This window comes from Phalacrocorax aristotelis, chromosome 5, assembly GCF_949628215.1.
Source record: "Phalacrocorax aristotelis chromosome 5, bGulAri2.1, whole genome shotgun sequence".
NCBI classification, from domain to species: Eukaryota; Metazoa; Chordata; class Aves; order Suliformes; family Phalacrocoracidae; genus Phalacrocorax; species Phalacrocorax aristotelis.
Window position 1 is genome coordinate 11,202,589 of NC_134280.1, and position 16,717 is coordinate 11,219,305.

Sequence of the window (16,717 nt, forward strand, 5' to 3'; positions counted from 1 at the left end):
CTCTCATTAATCACCTGGAGAGTACCAGGTGTCTGTGATAGCTATATACTTCTTGCTCAGGAGAAATAGGTCAAATCAGTTGTCCCCGCCATACAAATAGAGCAATTCTAAAGAAAAGATTTAAACTGAAAAGCTTAAAATGTGTAAGTTTTAATTAGGCTGGAAAATTCCCTAACTTCCAAGACAGACAGCATCCTCAGTTCAGGCAGTGTGATTTCCTGTGTGCAAAAGGTCAGGTTACTTCAGACAAGATTTTCCTTCTTAGTGCAAAATATAGCAAGGTACAGAATCTCAGCTTTTGCTTGGTCTTCTATTTAAAAAGAAAAAAAAACCCACAACACCCAGACTCATTTTGTTTTGAATGTGGCTGGCTCCTCCAACAGTAAGGTCTCAGCATGTGGCCAAGAGCAGGCAGCAGTGTGTGCTGCGGCCATGTTCTAAGTCTAAAAACAAACTACCCTGACGTCTTGAGTTCCCCCATGAAATGCTGAAAATTCCTGATTCCCTCTTTACCTTGTCCATCTCTGGAGTCAGCATTCCCAAGGAAACCCATACGGCACACGAGTTTGTATGACTTGTTTGGGCACATGCCAATCTCATCATAAGGCCTAAGCTCCCATTCATCATTTACAACCTGCTAGAGCCAAATTCACATCCAGCCCTAGTAACCCTACAAAGGAGTGTCCCTGCATGCAGGTGGGCCCTTGCACCGTGTTGCTGCAAGGCAATGGTGATTACATGCAGAATAATAGGGAAGAAGATCGAAAAGGATCTTGAGAGACTGCCCATGCTTATATTCTGCTCTGCAGCTGCTCAACTGGACATAAATTGTTGATAGGAGACAGCCTAACCTTCCACAGTGATCTACATCCACCCTTGGTGCCTGATTCTGGTGTTGAACTATCCTCTCCATTTCCTCTTATTCTAAGCTAAATGTCACAAGCATAAGTTTCTTCTGCCCATGTGCAGTTGTATGTAGGCACTCTTTCATAGAATCATTTAGGTTGGAAAAGACCCATAAGATCATTGGGTCCAACCGTAAACCTAACACTAAACCATTCTGCCACTAAACCATGTCCCTAAGCGCCATATCTACATGTCTCTTAATTACCTCCAAGGGTGGTGACTCAACCACTTCCCTGGGCAGCCTGTTCCAGTGCTTGACAACTTGTTGGAGGAAGGTGGGCAGTATCACTCATTTTGCAGTGCCCATTTAGTTTGCTGTGCCTCATTCTTTCATTCTAACTGAAATTGTGATCCATTATAGAGATTTAAGTTGCTTTTTTTTTCCACCCCCACCTGCAGTGTAATGTCAGACTCGCTAATTCAAGACTTCATTGCTGCACGGCTGGTTCTACCAAACAGGATCACAGTGCCTCTGAAAAAGAACATGAACATTGCCCACCTGAGGTTCCCTATCCCACATGTGAGTGAGGGTGTTAATCTACCTGATGATTGTGCATTTGCTGCAGTGTGGGTGCATGTAAGCTTCCTGTCTTAGGTTCCTGCATCAGCTGTTGCAACCTGGATTGTAGGCTTTCTGTAGGTAATATTTCAGAAATATAAAAGCAGATGTTGGATAGCTCATAATTGGGGGAGGAGGGCTGGGGGGTCCTACTCTCTATAGATGGTATAAGAAGTGTGTTTAGACACTGAGCTCATTTACAAATTTAAACCTTTGGTGTCATTTGAGAATACCACAGATCTTCAGTTAAAGAAGGTAAATACATGAGCAATGAGTGTCAGGCTACCAAATGTTTTACTAATGCTGCAAAGGGGTGTAAATAGAGAGCTTGGAGGGGGACATCTCTTTGTTACAGAAAAAATTTCAGGAAAAAAAACTCCAACAGCAAATCTCCTCAGTGCTTGATATATCCAGATCTTCAGCTCTTTCATCTATCAAATACCTAATACACTCATTAATGAGGGTAAATATAAATGAATGACAAAGCGATGCTCCGTATTGCAAACTTGCATCACCAAATTGATGTTGAATGGCTGCTCAGTAAAATAAGAACTTGCCAATGGGTGCTTAGTTCCCCCTTCAAGCAGTGGGAATTGATCTTTACGCTACACTTGATTTGACTGTGGCTGTAATCCTGTGTGCATAGGTATGTTTCTGATTTAAAAATAAATTGAAGACTATTTCCTACCTAACTATCTAGATTGGATTGTGTATTTGTTTAAGGTTGGGGTTGTGGTTTTTTTTTTCTCTCTAGGTAAATGGTAGAAAAAGTGTTTTAATGCAGCTGTCATTGGAAATACACTGCATCAAAATACATGTCTCTGCAAAACTGTCATGGTGACTACCCTTGCTGCCTGAAATAACTAGTTTAGGAGGTAGCATATTATAATTACCCAAAGATTGCATTTTCATTACCAGTTTTGTATCTTATTTTATTCAGGGAGTAATAAGGGTTCATCTGCTAGAAGCTGAAAACCTTGTCCAGAAAGACAGTTTCCTTGGTGCAATCAGGGGGAAGTCTGACCCATATGCTCTTCTTCGTGTTGGCACGGTGCAGTATCGAAGCAAGACAGTTTCCCGAGATCTTAATCCCATTTGGAATGAGACGTTTGAGGTACTGAATCCTTTGATCTTTCTGTCTGTAGGATGCACAGCCGTTTACATCCCTGTGCTTGGAGGACCTTCTGTTAGCTGACTGCACTGGAGCAGGTGGACTTCCTTGTTACTTGATTGAGGCATTTCTGTCCCTTAAACAAGTTCAAATTTACATTGCAAACTTGAAACGTCATTCAGGTTGATCTGATTTACATATGTGGGTTTTTGGAGGAGGCGCAAAGCACTGCTTTAAATATCAATCAGTGCAGCAGTCTGTGCAGCTGTAGTCTGCTCTAGCATTGATTCTCCTCTGCTTATTAGGGATACCAGTTTGAGGGGTTTAAATTGTAGTTCCAAACCAAGCAAACTGGTTTGGAAATATTTTCACCTATTATCAATTGTATTTGTTATGCAGTTAGCCACAAAACAGCAGGGAATATCCTTAATGTGTTAGACAGCTGTGAATTGTCATATTCTTGTCCACAGTCTGAGCTTATATAAACCTATGTGAATGCTCCTTATTTTTAATCAATACCTCTTTCTCCTCCAGTTTGTTGTTCATGAAGTGCCTGGTCAGGACTTAGAAGTGGACTTGTACGATGAAGATCCAGATAAAGATGACTTTATGGGCAGGTAAACTAGCATGACCCTTGCTTGGTGTCCAGTAACCTCTGCAATGGGACATTCAGATTATTCATACCAGAAATTTAATATGGAAGGAAGCTATTCCCTTTGTCCAGATATTGATACCAAGTTCTAGCTCCCAGTGGAGCTAACTTTGAAGAAAGTAGAGGATGGTCCCAGACTCCTGCAGAGTCCTAGGAAGCTATTAGAAGTGATAGTCATTACGTGACTTGAGATTTGCTTCAAATTTATTTTAGTTTTGGAAGTATTTCAAGGGGGAGACTTCAGAAGTGCGTGTTCCAGCACACACACACAGGTGATGTGGAGAAGTTATTTGGAGCAGATTTGAGCGTGGGCTTTTCTGGTGGTGGTTTCTTCTCCCCCAAACAGCAGCATGCTGTATGCCTAAATATACACTGAAATGTTTGCTTTTTGTCTTTCAGCTTGCTTATAAGCCTGGTGGATGTAATGAATGACAGAACTGTTGATGAGGTAAAGATCATAGCTTATATCTAAATGTGGTTGGTGATGTATGCTTACATGTACTAATTTTTGCTCTCCCTCTGCTACTACATTGTTTCCGTGTGCTTAAAGCTTCCTTGCACACTTGCACAAAAAGAAAACAGCTTCAGTCAGAAAACTTAAAGTAGCCATTACAATAATTTTTACATCAAGGTGACAGCCTCAGACAGCCCTGAGGTAACGCTGAGCCAGCAGTGGGGTATCTTGTGTTGATATCTCGTGACCTGTATATACCAAACGTTTTGTACAAGGCTACAGATAAAGTTTGGTAAAGCAGTCTGCTTGCTAAGAAATGATCCGATCTTATTGTGGTTCATCCTGCAACCCAGGACTCCGTGAACAATGCCAGGGTGCCTGTCTTGTGCCACTGCTGGTTGGAAATATCCATGTGCTTTGCATGTATGTGGGTATCTTATTTTCATTTTTTCTGGCTTGTGTGCCCAAGTAGATGGACACGCTACAATATAAGTGTCAAAAATGCAAGCTAAGGTGCTCAAAGTACAATTCATATTGTCTATTGTATGTAAGTCTCAGAGACTTCAAAATATGTGTAAAAATTATTCTGCCTCATGGTTCTTAGGTTACTCTCTGTTGTCTCCATTTAGTGGTTTCCCTTAAGTAAGACAACAAGCGGACACTTGCATTTAAAACTGGAGTGGCTTTCACTAGTAAATGACCAAGAAAAGCTGCATGAGGTGAGTATATTTGCTTAAAGGATCCAGATACTCTGACCCCTCTTCAGTGATCAACAAAGGAGTGTGTAAAATTAGGAACCCCAGGCAAACTCATGGGATTTTTTTTGTCTGACAGAGTTTTGATGTGATTTTTCCTCCCACTTCCCCTCCTGAAGAGGAAGGGCATTTGCTTGCCCCCGGTCCCTTGATAATTTAGGAGTAACTCAAATCTGGCAGCTCTTTTTGCTTGAATTAACAAAGCTTTGTTTGACTTTCTGCAAAGTGGCCTCTCACAGTTCCCTTTTTTCATATATGTTCCTGTCCCCCTTCATCTAGGATCTGTGTAGGACCCCTGTCTATAACCTGTACTAGTCATAGACAAATACCCAGCACTGGTGCTTGGTGGGGCCATGGTTCCAAATGGTGTCGTGTCCAGCAGAATTGCTTGGATAAAGCCTGTCCCCAAGGGTGCTGTTTCTTTATAGTGAAGGAAAAGCATTTTAGTTCCACTGAAGTGAATAAAATCTGTTTCCAGACTTTGTTCTGCTGATACTGGATTACTGATGTTGATGTATGTGGTTGAGGTTGTTTTTAGGTGTCTTGCTGCACTGGGGAATGCAACCAGTTCTATGCTAGAGAGACTGAAGAGCATTAAGGCCAGTGAATTGAAAAGACTTAAACCTCTTCTTACTGGTCTGCTCAAAACTGCCATGCTGTATTGGCTTGTGCTTTTCTAAATTGCAAGTTTTAGGAGAAAGGTGAAGAGCCGTTTAGCTTTCAGAAATTGTCCTTTGAATTTGTGTTGTGCTTTGTGTTGCCCTTGATGGGTGATCATGCCTGCCTTGTGTTTTGTTTTGTTTTATCTTTCCTGGCCTTCACAGGATAGGAAGGGTCTGTCTACAGCTATTCTGATAGTCTACTTGGACAGCGCCTTCAACCTTCCAGTAAGTACAAACCACATACAGGCAGCCTTCACTCCTAACCATTTTTTCTTAAAGCCCACATATTAATTATTTTTTAAATACTCTTTTACTAATTCAGAAAAACCACTTTGAGTATTCGAATGGTGAATGTGGAGCAAAGAAGATCAAAAATAACAAGTACCTCAAGGTAAAATTTTTATAGTCATCTCCCATGCTTGCAAAACAACATTCTGGATTATGCAGTATCGTAGCAACTGAAACTAGCTGTGGTTAAAAAGAAATCATCTCTCCACCATCAGAATTGAAGTGACCAGGGATTCAAAATAGTGATTGAAAGCCCACCCCCACCCCAGTGAAAGTCTAGGAGGTCTAAGGGGGAACACAGCACAGAAATATTTGATTGCGTGTGTTATTTTATACTTTGGACGTGGAGCCTCCAGACATCAGGCCGAGCCATGTTATCCTTTCTGCTGCTGCAGGGGTTCTTCCCATGCTGAGCCATTCCAGCTTGACCTGCCCCATTGGGATGGGAGGAATGTGCTTGTGGTAACCTTCCTATCCATTGGAGACCTGACCACCAGATTCCTTCCCCCTCAGTTTTAGAGGGATTCAGAAGACACTCTGTCATTCATGCCTCCTCTCTCTTTGCTTCTGTTTACTTTCCCCCCCCAAATACTACATTTTGCTACTGTGATGTAAATGGTGGGTATAGGAAAGAATGTCTTTCTCCCTTTTTTCTTGAACAAGCTACATACCACCACAGCTCTGAGCAATTGATAAAGCTTCCCATTCTGTCTGAGAAGCTCCCCTCCTAAATGCAATCTTTATAATTTAGATGAGTTACCAGCACTGTGATACACATCACATTCCCTGATCCTTAATTCTGGACTTTGTTGTATCCACTTTGCATACAGTGTTGTGTCAAGACCAGATCCTCAGTCTTCACTTGTATGTATAATTGTAATAATACAGCTAGAAGCGAGCCTTTGTCGTCAAGTAATAATTATTACAATAATCAGTGCAGAGAAGCACAGTACAAGAGGTTCAGTACTATTGCTTCTGGAAAGGAATTATTACTTGATGGTGAAGCTTGCTCCTGGCTGCTTTACAGCAAGTCTTGGGCCTTGGAAGCCAATTCTGAGAGTCCACTTTCATTCAGGAATGATGAAGACTTCCCCCTAAGCCTTCAACTCTCTTCTCTGTTTCCTCCCAGCTTCTGACAAATTTTTAACTGCTCACCTATTGAAGCCTAAATACATAAAAATTTGGCTTAAATGTGTACTCTTGATGGTAGAAAGTAAGACTATGTGTTATGGCTGGAGTTGTTCCTGTGTATTGCACTCTTCAGATGTCCTGCATCTGAAAACTCAGCTTTCCAGCAACTTATTTCAAGTAAGAGTAGTGGTTTGATATTGCTTCCTGTAAATTATAAATGTCTCTTTTTTTCTTTCTTTTTTTGTTCGTATTAAATGACAGAAGATGGAACGAGAACCTTCTTCCTTTGTCCTGCTCACAGTAGGAAACAAAACTCAGAAAAGCAAGGTGAGGCTGTCTGACCTGTCTGCTTTCCTTAAATACTTCATATTTTATGGGTGACTATCTCCAAGTAGCTCCTAGGAAGGGTAGGACTGGTGAGGCTGATGTGAAAAGCTGTAGTTATGGCGGTAGCTGCAGAGGCTGGGAGGTGGGGGTCAACTGGCATGTGGAAGCACTGCGTCACTGATCTGTGCTTGATTAGTGGGTGTCTGATCAGCTGTTGTAGAGATGCATGTTTTTATGCTCATGGCCACGAGGTTGTGTTGGTCAAGGTACTCTGGTTCTGTGAGGGTTGAAGAGGCAAAAATGATAGGTCTTGAATCTGGCTCATGCTTTCTCAGGGCAGAGTGTCAACAAATTGGCATTTGTTTCCTCATCAGAGTCTCCTGGCTCCTGTGTTTCACAGTTTTACTGATTTTTTTTTTTCTTTTTTTTTCTTGTTTTCCTGGATAAGATATATCCCGACCTCCACTTTTCCATTATTTAATACTTACTTTTTTGCCTGATGAGTGTGAGCACCAGCAGAGTTCTGCCCTCCCAGTAGCTGCCGTCTTTATTGCCCCACAGCTGGACAGGAGCAGCCCTACGTTCTTTTGGACACCCAATGAATAGGAATCAATCCTGTTGGCTACACATGAGCATATGGGCCTGGCACCTATTTTCCTTTGTTTCTTCCACCTGTTCAATCCAGAAATTGGGTTCTGCTTGCATTTTACCTTCTTTGGCTTTCCCTATTCCCTACCACATCAACTGCCTCTCCCCAAGCTAGGTCAGATGTCCGCTTTCCCCTGTTCCTTTCCCCTTGCTGCCAACACTCATGGTCTGGCAGAAGCAGCTGGTTTATGGAGCAGCCTCAACCACAGCCCCCATGGGTGCTTTCTATGCTCTTTCATCTTTGAAGCGGATGGCGCTGAAGCTGTGCCCTCCTACCCTTCCCATGAGCTCTACACCCCTCAAACTGCCCCTCTAGCTTTCCTACCTTTCCCCGCCAGCTTGCTGCAGCTTTGGGAGCCTGGCTCTGGATGCCTGCAGGCTGGAAGCAGTGCTCTGGCTCCCCGGGTGGAGAGGTGGGAGGGAGGGATCGAGGGAGGGAGTGGTGCCTCGCTGCAGGTGAGGCAGACTGCTGGTCCAGACAGCACTGATCAGGGCCAACTGCAGCTCACCAGACTTGTTCTCTGGCATTTCCACACCCCCACAGAACTTGTTTTGGTTTTGCCAGAGACTTTGCTTCTGCATGCTTCTGACCTGGAAGTTTCATTCTCTCTGTACAGCTGGGGTGTAGCATCACTGCATAAAATAAGAGGGTCACTGTGACCCTCTCTGATGATCAGTGTTGTGATATTCTGTGCTGCTTACAGAATAAGCTAATGTATGTGCCACAATCTTCTTGTTGCAGACCTGCAATTTCAGCAAAGATCCCATGTGGGGCCAGGCTTTCACCTTCTTTGTCCACAGTGCTCATTCCCAGTCACTCCATGTTGAGGTGAGAGAAAAGTCTTTCTTCTGAAGACCGAGTGCACATCCATAGGAAGAAACCTCTTTTATAGTGGATGTGATCTCAGTGCTGGTTGTTTCTTTGTGCTTGTACTGGGGTCGTCCTACTTAAAAGGGGGGAAGCAGCACCTATTGTTGCACAAGCAATTCTCTGTTAGGTGATGGTGGTATCTACCTTTGCTCTAGGATCATGTAACCATGTAACACATAATATCTTAGTTCAAAACATGGGACATTTCTGGCTGCAAAGTGCAAAGGAGGTTTTATATGGGTCCATCTGTAGTAAAGCCATGAAGGTTTTGCTGTCAGAAATTGCAGCCTTTGTAGTTCTCAACCAGAGTCCTTCACCTTGGTATTTTGGCTTGTTAAGAAATCCTGCATCTCACTAGCATACATTGCGGCCACAGCCAGTTCTATGGCTGTTCGCTCAATGACAGAAGTGGATTTGAACTTAGAAGGTGTAGTGAGGTTAAATAGGCCAAACAACTATTAACTAAAAAGCTTGTAAAGGTTTAGCCCAGTTGTCATCCCAGCTGCCTGCACATTTTCCCCAGAGCAAGTAAGGAAAGTCAAGTAAATCCCAGGGCCTAGTTTTTCTGCTAAGGCAGGTCCTTCTCTGCATAGTTAGAGATGGGATTTTTATTGCAAACATACTAACTTGTTACACTCCTGAAATATTGGCATCACCCATTTGGAAGTAACCATACTCGATATAGGTCTTAAAGTAAATAAGCTAATTTTGGTCTCTGTCTGAAATACCTTCTTGCTTTGCTGTTCCTTGTGGTATGCTTTCCAGTTTGCCATCTAATAGAAATGTTTTTCTTCTTCTTCCCACCCCCAGATAAAAGACAAGGATCGGGATAGTGCCCTGGGAACTTCAGTGGTATGTCTGTCCCACTTACTTAAGGACCCAAACATGACTCTGGATCAGAGATTTCAGCTGGATCATTCCAGTTCAGACAGCTTCATTAAGATGAAACTTGTGTTGCGGGTGAGTTGTTCTTTGCCATATTCACTCGGCTTCCCCAGAGGAAGCATCCAGTTCTAACCAGGCAAAAAAGATGTAAGGTGGGTGTGGAGAAATGCTGCAGCTTTGCCTCACAGATGAGTAAAAAGTAGAAATGCGACAAGGTCAAGTGCAATTAAGAGTGTATGGTGGAGCTGAGAGGTATCCCTGAGGCTTCCTGAAACTTAGTGCAGTGCCATTGCTGAAAATCTTCTCATGAAAATAGAGTTGGACTGAGAAAATCTGAGCTGGGGAAATCAAAGCTGCTAAACAGTAAGAGGGACTGAATCTTAGGAATTGTTTTCTCATCATGCTCTGGACCAGTGTTTAGACACTCTTAAACACATGCACAGTAGGACAAGGGAAGAGAACTTCACAGCTAATCCCTTGGGCCTTTTTCATCTTTAATGGCAGATTCTTGCTGTTATAGTTTTGTGGTAAAATTTCATCCTAGGTGGTAATGCCGGCATTAACCCCAGTGCTTTGGGAGCAGCACTCATTTCTCTCCCTTATGATATTTAGGCTTTGAATGTTGAAGAACCTGACCCACAAAGAGTCAAGGCTGGTGTCAGTGCCTTGAGGCAAGGTCCTGTGCGTATCGTGGAGAAGGGTGGAAACCAGGAAAAGTTTGTCTCCCCACCAAACCCAGAAGACTCAAAAGTACCGCCTGTGAGCAAAGATTCTGCAGCACTTGAATCCATGCTGAAAAAGGACAGCAGAGAAGACCTGGATGCAAATGGCAGTTCAGCAGCACCTGTACCAAGTGAAACTGTTGCTGGCCTTAATGAGGCAGAGTGTGAGCAAAATCCAGAGCACCGGCCGTCATCAGCTTTGCATACCAGAGCAGCGGTGGTGCCCACGTTGCCAGTCGTACAGGAACTGAGGCTTGCGCCCAGTGTTGCTTCTCTGGGTTCTCTGCCTTCTTCTTGCTTTGAATTAAGTAGCAGCAATCTGGACCTTCATAAGTAGGTGTTCTTCCAGCTGATTTGTTCTTCTCATGGGAAGGTTTAGGTTTTATAGATTGCTGTTGCATACTGTTGAATTCAAGACTGCTAAATCATTTGGAGTCTTGGGTCTCAAATCACCTTATGAAGAATTGACCTAAGTATTCCAGTTAAACAGCAAAGTAAATTACAGGGTTACTGTTGGATCAGGTGTAAAGTGGAAGCATTTCGTTCTCTGGCTCTCCTAAGAGGTTCTGCATGTGTTGGCTTTATATTGTCTAACAGCCCCTCACACAGAATATCCTGGGTCCCATAACACTCATGATTTTAGCAACAGGATATTGGAAGTCTGAATATCCCACTTATGTAAAAACATAGACTCTTGATGATGAGCATCTCTGGCTGCTTAAAGTTTTGGATGCTGAGTTTTATCCAGCAAATTTTAAGACTCTCATAATGCTGTGAACCAAGTTTTTGTGGATAGGTGTGCTCATATGCGTGTCCTTCCCGCAGTGCTAAGTGCGAGGCTGCAGGTAGTCTGGTCCATCAAGGAGGACGGAGAGCTGGATCTGTCTCTCCAGGGGCACAGAATGGAGCTAGTAGAATCCTTAATGAACTGAAGTAGTAATGAAGGTCTATCTCAATTAAGAGAGCATCAGAGCAGTTATCAACCTGAACGTCAAACCCAGCTCCAGCTGTTCACTCTAGTACTTCTGGACTGGCAAATTCTCTAGCTCTGAACAGGGTCTCATTTAGAAACCGTTTTAAAGCCATTTTTAAGCAATGTTTTGGATTTGAAACTACTTTAGTGACATGCGGAATGAGATGTAAAAAAGGTCCCATTTGCGTATACAGACATCCTTGAAGGAATTGTGTGACGTGCTAACCTGTACTTCGCTGCTCCATCTCCAGCAGGCCAGTTAGGTGCTTTTTTGGCTGTTTGTGCTGTGGGACTAAAATTAGGTACTTGTACAGAAGGCCTGAAGGAAGAATAGTGCCCTGAAAGTTGGTTTTAGTTGAAAATGCCTCACCAATTTCTGAAGCTCATGTCCTGTTTCGTGCTGCTAGGTCTATGCATGTGATCTGTTAAGTAGCTGTGTTTAAAAGCCTTGACTGTGCAACTGTCTTACAGCGGGACCGAAATGCCTCTGGGAGAGATTCAGCTCACAGTGCGCTATGCTTCAGTACGGCAGAGTCTCGTTGTGCTGGTGAATGGCTGCAGGTAACACTGGTGTTTGCTTGCATCTCCCTGTAAAGGAAAGGGGGAGACCTCTCTGAGCTTGTGTCGTTCAGCAAAGCTGGAGCAGAGCCTTGTGCAGCAAAAATCTGCCCGGCCGAGATGCCGTAGCGTTGGCTGACTTTGATCTGTGCAGCCTCGTAAGCCCAGGCAGGTGGAAGCCACCAGCTCTGGTCAATGCCAGCAGCAGGTCTGCGAGAGTGGCCAGTGAGTAGTGCTCACTGCTGTAGAGATACTTTAACTTTCATCCACGCAAAACTTCCTGTGAACAGCAGTGACAACTGATGAGTGCCTTGGGATGTCACGATAGGTGTCGTGACAAGGATTGACACCTGTGACTGAATTTGTAAAAGTTAATTTAGGAATGCCAATAAGTGGCCACACACTCAGTAGTGAAAATTTTATTTAGCGTCACATCCTTAAAGTTTTATTTGCTTATGTTCCAACTCCCAAGACAAATGTTTTTGGCCCATGAGGGGCTGGTCTGAGGTCTGAGAGAGACAAGGCATTAAAACACACAGTGGGACAACGTGCCTTGCTTGTCAACACTGTATTTCTTTTAACAGAAACTTAGTACCCTCTTCCAATCGTGGAGTAGATCCGTATGTTCGTATATACCTGCTTCCAGATAGAAGATGGACAAGCAGGAAGAAGACTTCCGTTAAGAAAAAAACTCTGAACCCCCAATACGATGAGAAGTAAGAAAACTTCAATTATGATTGCTGCTGGAATAGTTATGATCTCTGTATAATGAAAGGGCTTACCTGAGGTATGCTCCTGTTGTGCTGAAGGATTGCCTCATGTGAATATTTGCAGCGGTCTTCTGAAAAAAATGGTGCTTTAACTGTGGTTTGCGAGTACTTAGGCCTGGCCTTGCTCTGCGCGTGGTGTTGTCCATTCCCTTGGGAGGGCACACTTTCCCCTCACCCCCTTCCCTGGCCCTAGCAGATGCAGGCTGCACTCCCTTCTCTGCGCACAGACGTTCCCCTACCCACGTTTGACTCCCTGTCATTGCAGAGGCAATCTTTCTGTTCAGGTACCTCAGGAAGCCTACTTCTCTGTTCATGCTTCTTTGCCTGATGCTTATTCTGACATCTTTCCAAAAGCCAAAGGCAGAAATAGGTCCAGCCTTTTGAGACTAGACGCTGCTTTGGACAGGTGGGTGGGTGTTGTCATTGAGGCCTGGCGGGAGCAGGGTAAAATGCTGCCACCTCTCTGCTGACAGCTGACACATTCACAGCTTTGCTGCTGAAATGGAATGTGTTTTGTATAAAACCTAACACAGTAATGCTTAGACATAGAGGTGGGTTTAATCCCATATTTAGAGGAAGGCACACACGTGAAAATATGTGAATATTGGGTGATCCTGGGTGACTATGTTGGGTCCTTTCTGTATATCTTGGCATAGGTCAGAAATGGAGAAAGGATTTTAAAATATTTCATCTTAACACTCAAAATACTAGTTGTGGATTTTGTTTCTGCCTATTCTCATGTAACTCCACTGATGTAGTGCCAACACAGCTGTTGGGAACAGCATCTCTTGTTCCTCATCCTCAATATTGACGTGTCCTGAACATCCTCAATTAAGTGTAATAGCTTGAGCAATACTTGGCTCCAAACACATTACCTGTTTTACAACTCTGACTTGAGGAAAAGCTATTCAGGTGGGCAGAACTTAAGGGGTTTAGCGTGGACAAAACTCACTTGACATTAGATGGTGTGTGCCAGAGGCATGAGTCTGAGCCATTAAGAATTTAATTGCCACAGGTTTCAACCTTTGTCTTCTCTTAATGTGGTATAAGCCTACTTTGTAAACTTTGGGGGGTTGGCTCAGCTACTTCCTCTGAGTAATGAAGGTTGCATGGAAAATGTGCTGATCTTCCGTGAAGAGGGAAAATGATGGTAAAGAGCATTTCATCACGGATGCGGGCTTTCCCCCTTCCCCTGGCACCGTGAACAGTCTGAACAACAGTGTCGTAGTCTTCCACGAGGCCTTGGAAGAGAATTCTTACAATGTGAATAAAATATAACTATAGACTTGCCTTTTCTGTCTTCCTTCTGTGTTGAAGTTCTGGCTGCTGCTGCTGTATTCTGTCACTGTGTTCTGGCCACTGATGCTCATGGGATTTTAATTTTTGACTTAAGTCTCTCCTTTCAAACCTTTACTTTTAGATTTGAATTTTTTGAATCTTTGGAAGATGTCAAGAAAAGGACACTGGACATTGCTGTGAAAAACAGCAGGCCATTCATTTCACAGGAAAGGAAGGAGCTGGGGAAAGTAAGTTTAAAGAAGTTACATTACTGATTTAATAGAGCCGAACAGCCTGAGCAATTCTTGTAATCCTGAAATGTGGTTCTGCTAAGTCTCGATAATAGGATTAGCAATCTGGAAACAACTTTTCCTGCCAGATTTTCATCTGAAATCAGGCTGTATCCATGTGGAAGCTTGCGTGGTCTCATGTGGTTCATGTGCCATGCTGCTTCATTTCAAAAGGGTGCTCCCAACATAAAAACCTGTTTCCCGGGATGCCCTGATGCCCGTTTGGGGAATGGCTCCAATAACGCAAACAGGAAGCTGAGAAAGGTGTGTGATTAAAGCCCAGGATTTGCCAACGGTGCTTTAAGCTTTCTCTGAACAGCTCTGATTCTGTGAAAAGTAAACTGGACTCACTTCATCAGTGACAGATAAATTTCCAGTAGCGCTGCTGAGAAGCCGAGCGGCAGCTGAGGCTGGCTAACGCCTGCGTGCTGGGAACGCAGGCAGCTTGGTTTTCCCTTGAGCCTGAGCTGCAGCCCTAAACCTCGCAAGGGGGTCTGACCTGGGAGGAGCACCAGCTTAGCACAGCCATTTGTAGGCTGGCTAATATACAAAGAAATAAAATTTGCTTTTCAAAGGTGCGGATTGACTTGTCGCAGGAGGACTTGATAAAAGGTTTTGCACAATGGTAAGTTTTCATCGCGTACTTTCAAAGCCTGCCGCTTGCTTTGCTGGGAGTTTGCGCGACTGCTGTAGGAGGGCTGGTGCAGGGCTATTTTGGTGAGCAAGAAAATTTGACCTGCAAATGCAAGACTAACTTGAACTAATCTGGTTATTTTATCTAAGTGGTATGTTAATTGAGTTGCTCGTGCAAGACCTGCCTGTGAAACAGTTTTAATAAGAGGCCTATATCTCAATCACAGTCTTCAGCAGATTTTAAGTTACCATAAAAGCCACTGGGACACATAAGTAAAAGAATTATGTTTATCAAAGTAACCTTGCAACAAATTTTTAACTTGGATAAAGATCTTAACTAAATTAATACTCTGATCAGCAATATATATATATGATAAAACTTTAATTACAAAGTGTTTATAGAAACTATTATAATAAGCCACTTACAGTTTTGCTTGTATGATCATTGTGGTTCAGACTTAAACCTTAAGCATTGGTCTGAGGCAAAGATTAAGAACCAGGGTGTGGGGTGGTGGTTTTCCCTTCTACGTCTGTAGTTAATGGCAGCAGCTCTTCCTTCTTTTGCCTTCAATGGAGCCCCAGGAATGCAGCACAGGTAGTCCAGGAGCTTGCTATCCATACGGGCAGTGAGCCAGTACTGGCCAGCGGGATGGGAAAACCAAGTTCCCTGGCCCAGCCTGCGTCTGTGGCGCACGTAAGGATGTGGCAATTATGGGAGTAGGAGAAAAATGACACATCCAGAGTTCCTGGTCAAGAGCTGAAGTTTGAGGCCATCTCTGAAGCCTCTCTTGCCCTGCTGCCTCTGAAGCATAAGCAGTAAGGCTGCCCAAGTCCCCTCTCTGTTGTGCTAGTTAAAACCCTGAAGAAAGCCTTAAACTACTACAATTATTTATTGTCTGTCTTGCAGGTACGAGCTGACGAGGAGCAGACGCAAGAAAAATTGATTTCTTCTCATGTACATAAGTTACTAATTTTTCAACTTCATACAAATGTACACATCTCTTTTGTAATTAACATTTTGAACAGTCACTGCAAATCTGAAGAAGGGTCCAGCTCAGGACATGTAAATTTAGTGATCCCACCCAGAGATTAGTGCTTACTGAAGTAAATGAAGACTAACCAACCAAAAAAATAGCCACCTTGGGAATAACTTGTCCCCTAAATAATAAATCCTTTATTCTCACTGTTTCTGGCATATCTTCCCTCTAAGAACCCTTAAGTATGAATATATTCTTTGGGAAGTGTTGTACCTGGAGACATTTTAGACTGTCGGCCAAGCGTCATTACTTTGCTTGGCAGTCTCATTTCTCCCGGGATCCTATTCATGTTGTTTTAACATGAAAGCATTGTACTTTTAAAAGAATAAATTTTTAAACAGTGTTTTCCAGCTGCAGGTCTACAAGAACCTGCGGAAACAAACTGTTTAAGCCTCTAATAGCAATTGGTTTTTTGAGAAACTAAGAAATGGATATTCTGCTGTTCAAAAGTATCTCAGCAGATTGGCTGCAGGTATGTATATAATAAGCTTCTAAAAGCAGGGAGATTAGTTTACCAAGATGTCATTAAGGTTTCAGTTTGTGATGCCTTAACACGTTTTGTTCTTTGTTACAGTACATTTCAAAATCTTGTAAACCTTGATAGTAAAGCATTTTGTCTGAGGAACAGCAGAGTTTTGTAAAATAAGCTTTATTAATATGGGAGCAAAATATACCAAAATATTTTTGGAAGCCTGATGTACTTGTTTCTGTACAATAAACTCCTACCTGTCTTGCATAAGAAACTGATTTATGCCTTTCTAAAACTGACTTTGGAAACATGACCACGGTAACTTCAAATCTGTGCTGGGCAGAAACCCATAAGCCACCACCTAAAGCAAGTTTCAAATATTTTTGGCCTAGATCACATTAGCCAAGCCTGCCTCAGTCCACAACCAGAAAGCATCCTCACTGACTAACAACCTGCTCCCATCCCAACCTTACCTGAAAATGTAAGCAACATTTTAAAACAGACTCTCCAGAAAACCAGGATAAGCGAACAATGAAAGTGCTAAGGCAGTTAGAGCACCTTTATCTCCCACGTACTGTGTCAGCAGCATTCAGAATGCTTGGTGGTTACAGTGTGCCTGGCTTTGTGCTGGGTTCAGGACCCTAGACTGATACAGAGGGGAGTGGTTCTCTCTCTGGGATGGAGTAGATGGCCTAGCGGCTCCAGGAAGTTCTTCTTAAACTGGCCATGAAACGAGAA

General features: G+C 43.1%; 1 protein-coding gene across 1 annotated transcript in view; it reads left to right on the top strand.

Annotated features, from left to right (window-relative positions):
• The window catches only part of ESYT3 (extended synaptotagmin 3), a 35,905-nt gene extending 19,652 nt beyond the window's left edge, over positions 1 to 16,253 (top strand). Inside the window, exons 8-23 of the mRNA XM_075092947.1 lie at positions 1,306 to 1,426; positions 2,406 to 2,579; positions 3,111 to 3,193; positions 3,628 to 3,676; positions 4,312 to 4,401; positions 5,262 to 5,324; positions 5,422 to 5,490; positions 6,780 to 6,845; positions 8,236 to 8,322; positions 9,175 to 9,324; positions 9,862 to 10,304; positions 11,416 to 11,505; positions 12,087 to 12,218; positions 13,693 to 13,798; positions 14,416 to 14,465; positions 15,381 to 16,253. Of these exons, the coding sequence (XP_074949048.1) occupies positions 1,306 to 1,426; positions 2,406 to 2,579; positions 3,111 to 3,193; positions 3,628 to 3,676; positions 4,312 to 4,401; positions 5,262 to 5,324; positions 5,422 to 5,490; positions 6,780 to 6,845; positions 8,236 to 8,322; positions 9,175 to 9,324; positions 9,862 to 10,304; positions 11,416 to 11,505; positions 12,087 to 12,218; positions 13,693 to 13,798; positions 14,416 to 14,465; positions 15,381 to 15,417 (1,810 nt within the window). The 3' untranslated portion in view covers positions 15,418 to 16,253. The remainder of the gene's footprint in view (positions 1 to 1,305; positions 1,427 to 2,405; positions 2,580 to 3,110; positions 3,194 to 3,627; positions 3,677 to 4,311; positions 4,402 to 5,261; positions 5,325 to 5,421; positions 5,491 to 6,779; positions 6,846 to 8,235; positions 8,323 to 9,174; positions 9,325 to 9,861; positions 10,305 to 11,415; positions 11,506 to 12,086; positions 12,219 to 13,692; positions 13,799 to 14,415; positions 14,466 to 15,380) is intronic.
• The last annotated feature ends 464 nt before the right edge of the window (positions 16,254 to 16,717 follow it).